The 4,398-nt window shown below is 36.4% G+C and overlaps 1 protein-coding gene across 1 annotated transcript in view; it reads left to right on the top strand.

The window, feature by feature from the left end:
* The first annotated feature begins 2,456 nt into the window (after positions 1–2,456).
* Positions 2,457–4,398, top strand: part of LOC132191725 (UPF0481 protein At3g47200-like) — a 4,938-nt gene continuing 2,996 nt past the window's right edge. The window contains exon 1 of the mRNA XM_059606818.1: positions 2,457–2,796. Within this exon, the coding sequence (XP_059462801.1) occupies positions 2,457–2,796 (340 nt within the window). The remainder of the gene's footprint in view (positions 2,797–4,398) is intronic.

Below are 4,398 nucleotides of genomic sequence, written 5' to 3' on the forward strand. Positions count from 1 at the left end.
CCCTCTGACACCAAAGATCGCTCTCCCCCTGCCCCCAGAATTCCCAAAAGGTACTGAAAACATTTTTGCTTTTATCTTTCCAATTAAGTGCATGCATCCACCGTATTGTAAGCCTATATATATATATACCCAGAGGCCCAGATTCTATATATGCATCTCAATTTGTTGTCTCCAAATAAAAGTAACCCCAGTAGATCTCTGCATGTACATCCAGGACGGCAGGACCATGGGGTTCCATTTATTTCCTTTTGCTATTGTGTTTGCGTGTAAAATAAGTCGGTGTGAATGCATCGTATACCTTTATTGATGTAATGTGTATGAGATAAACATGAATGTTGTATATAGTTCAATTTATACATCACGTGTAAGCAAAAAAACAAGACTATAACATATATTAACTAGTATATGATTGAATGACTCGTCTTGGTGATCATTAAAGTAAAAACTTCTGGTTAATATTTTTGCAATCAGAATGCATGGAAATACATAATCATAAAAATTGTCTTCTACAAATTACTGTCACTTGAAGGCATTTCACTAAAGAAGCCACAATGTACCCCAACCAATTGGGTGCACCAACGTCCCAACACCTTGGTGCCCCTGCATATATAGGTTACGTCTTGAAGACCACACTCGCAACATACGATCTATTGGTAAACTAGCGCACACAATTGTAAACTATTGCTCGGGATCACCTACAATTGGATGTCCATTCGTAAAAGATTTATGTAATTATGGGACAATTTTAATGAGATCTACTTATACAAACAAGTGCTTAAATGGTTTATAAGGAATCTCTTGTAATTGTGAGGGGCCTCCTACTTAGACAGATGAGCTTCATCGGTAACTTATCAGAATCCAACTCTATCACCAATTGAGTCAAAAGAGAGGGTCTCTCAGATTTGAACAATCCACTAATAAGAAAGTTACCTTGCCGATGCAAATCACACATATATTCAACCAACAATTGAGCAACCCTCATAGCTGCAAAAATATTGAGGTAATGACAAGGTGCTTAATTGACTATCTCTTTATATCATATATCATATCCCGGGACAGTGTGTAATGGTTTGTTGCAACATAGATAACACCTCAATTTGGTCAATCTCATTGTATAAATAAATGATAACTTGAGGTAATATTTTTAAGGGAATCATATATATAGAATTGCGACATGTAGTGTCTGCTTCAGCCAGGCCTAGCTATCTCTATAATTCACAATTAGGGCCTGCCATAGGTCTTCCCTAGATGGCCCTTCCCTTAATTTAAGTAATATAATAATGATATTAATCACATTGAAATAACTATAATGATCATAAATATTGATAAACATTAATATTAACTATAAAGTGACTATATAATTAGAAATTAGACATTTAAGAGGACTCAAGGAGGACTCTACAACATTACTTGTAAAACTTACGTTTAATAGAAGGAGAAGCGCTGTTTGAGTAAAAGTGTGAAACACGGTGTCTTAAACCAAGTTTGGGACTGACGATTTGGGAAGGGAGGCAATGTGTACACATCATAATTTAAAGATGCCACTTGTTGCAATTTGATGAAATCTTCTTATTGATTCCTCTTTAATATATGTGTGAGCTTGTCTTAAGAACGAAAGGCATAATTATGTATCTTTTTAACTTTTTTCAGGAGAAGATAACCTCAAGAAAGTGTACATTGATGGAAATCATGGAAACATGAACCATATATAGCACGCATTTTTACAAAAGCATATATGCTTAATTTATACTTGGCTTGACACAATGATAAAATCATAAACCAATAGTTTTATCAGGAAAAAAAAAAGGTTCAAATCAGATTTCTTGTGTTAGGGAATACTCTTTCTCGTTTATATCATATAGTATATAGTTCTTATTGTTTGAAGCACTATACGTCATGTAACATTTTTTCTCTTTTAGAAAAAAAGATGACGATTGATAGGTTTGGAGCCATAACAAAACATTCTCAAAAGCCTGTATGTGCAATTTTGGATTGGGATTGGTTTCAATTCTTTGACGATTTGCAGACCTTACATATAAGAGGGCGCCCTTGACTAAGCCAATCTGTTCGGATAGGTATTCGAATAGTTGAACCCAACTCAATTAGCTAGAGCCAGAGGGAATCCCAATCCATGCAATACCAAACTTGCCTCATAAAGATAAAGGATTTACTAATAGTTTGTCTGAAAAAAGATCACGGCTTTATCAAACTTGAGTCATAAAACAAGTTAATAATATACTTAAAAAAATGTGTCATAGATTTGATTCCTGTCTTGGTATATGAATATAGTTCAAACATCCTAAATTCCTCAGAGCTACAGTTTCTATGTGTCTGCATATATAAAACAAGTTTACTACTTGAAAAATAATGTTCTCAACTTTCCACCCCAAAATTCTCTCCATATTTTTGTATTCCCCATAAATTTCTAGTAAACCAGTTTGTGGTGCACACTCACCATGGCCGGAATAGAGCATGTTATATCTGTGGAGGAGTTGCTACCGAGGAAGGGAAATGATGTTAGAACAGAAGATGTTGAAGTCCAAGTGATAGAGAAAGACAGTCCCAGGCAGCAGTGGTTGGATGAATTAGAGAAGGCAGGAGATGAAGCTGATCAAAAAACTGGACCAAAGATACAAAAGGTTCCGTTCTTGCTGCGAGATCACAAAGATGTGGCCAAGTATTTTGAGCCAAGGGTGGTGTCGCTGGGTCCTATCCATCACGGTAAGCCAAAGTACCGGAAAGCAGAGAAGTACAAGCTTGTATTGGCAAACAAGTTCGTCAAGGAGAGTGGCAAGGGTAATGTAGAATATATTTCCATATAATTTTTGTGATTTGATTACGTTATTTACATTGTATTTGTTAAATATATTGTTGAATATATTGTGGAGAGCAGAAGAAAAAGAGAGAGCGGAAGCTAAGAATGGATTACATTGTATTATTCTCTTCTATATTGATTATGATATGCTTACATAGCTCTCTATATATGGAGAGAGAAGAAGTAGTGAGCAAAAAACCCTAGACTAAACCCTAGAACATATAAGGCAACATAATAAACTAGAATAATATAAAATATTCTAACATTCCCCTCAAACTCAAGGTGCAGGAAAAAAGAAAGGGAAATAAAGAAAATTTTTTTTGGTCGCCGGAAAAGTCGCTAGAGTTGGGCGGCCGGTGGTTGTCGAAGGGCGGCAGCGGCAGTTGGCTGCTGGTGGCTAATGGAGGCAGTTGGACCCAAAATGTTGGGCTTGGACTTGGATGAGAGCCTTATAGGCTACATTGGGCCGGTTACATGGGCCCAAGATTTGGCCATAACCCATGGACCATTGAATATGGTTGACCCAAAATAATATGAACCGAGTTTAACCTGGTGGACTAGGTTGACTAAGTTGGACTGGTTTAGAACCCGATGACCTGGTTAGAAACCGGTTTTGGATTAGGTTGGAGATGCCTTGGATGTAGGGGTGAAAATTTAGAACCACTAACCGCTTTGTTAACAGCTAACCACTATAACCGCTAACCACTTTTGAAAGCAGTTAGCAGTTATTGGGTTTTTAAAAACCACTAACTGCTAACTGCTTTATATATATATATATTGTTTTATTATATATATTTATTTGTATGTTGTGTACAAGACTACAGGTGAAGTGATGATTTACAAGAATTGTTGTAATTTTATTTGTATTATATGTTGTATAGATTCGTAGAAGTTGACCAACAAGGATTTTGGTATATAGCAATTTTTAATGCTAAAATGGTCATGAAAAGGAAAAGAAAAATTGTTTAAAGTGAGCAAAAAAATTTTAACGTGAGCCCCAAAACCGGCAAAAAAAAAAAAAAGAAGCCCAGTAAAAGGCCAAAAAAAAAACAGTTGTTCAAATGCGGTTAACCGCTAATCGAGCGGTTCATCGCCTAGGCGATTAACCGCGTAACGGTTAGCGGAGGTGGTTAGTAAATTTTACTAACCACCTAGAACTACTAGGGGTGGACAAATTAACCGGTTACTGATTACCAGCCGTCTACCGGTTTCAACCGAACCGATATTAACCGTAATCGTTTAACCGATAAGAATATCGGTTAAAAATTTTGTACTGAAATTCTTATCGGTCCTGTCCAGTTAACCATATGTTATCGGTTTACTGTTTTAACCGGTAAGAACCGGTATGGGGGAAGGCTGTTAACAAAGTTAGTCTAGCTTAGTTGATAGGGCACTAGAGCACAAGGCTCTTAACCTTGTGGTTGTGGGTTTTGTGGGTTTGAGTTACTATAGTGGCCATTTTTTTCTTTCTTTTTCCTTTTTTTTTTTTTTCTTTTTTCTTTTCTCTTTCTTTTCTTTCCCACTTGGCCAATAGTCCCACTCACACACTCTCCACTTAGTCATTTCTTTTCTTTTCCCAATTC

Source organism: Corylus avellana, chromosome ca9 (assembly GCF_901000735.1).
Source record: "Corylus avellana chromosome ca9, CavTom2PMs-1.0".
NCBI classification, from domain to species: domain Eukaryota; kingdom Viridiplantae; phylum Streptophyta; class Magnoliopsida; order Fagales; family Betulaceae; genus Corylus; species Corylus avellana.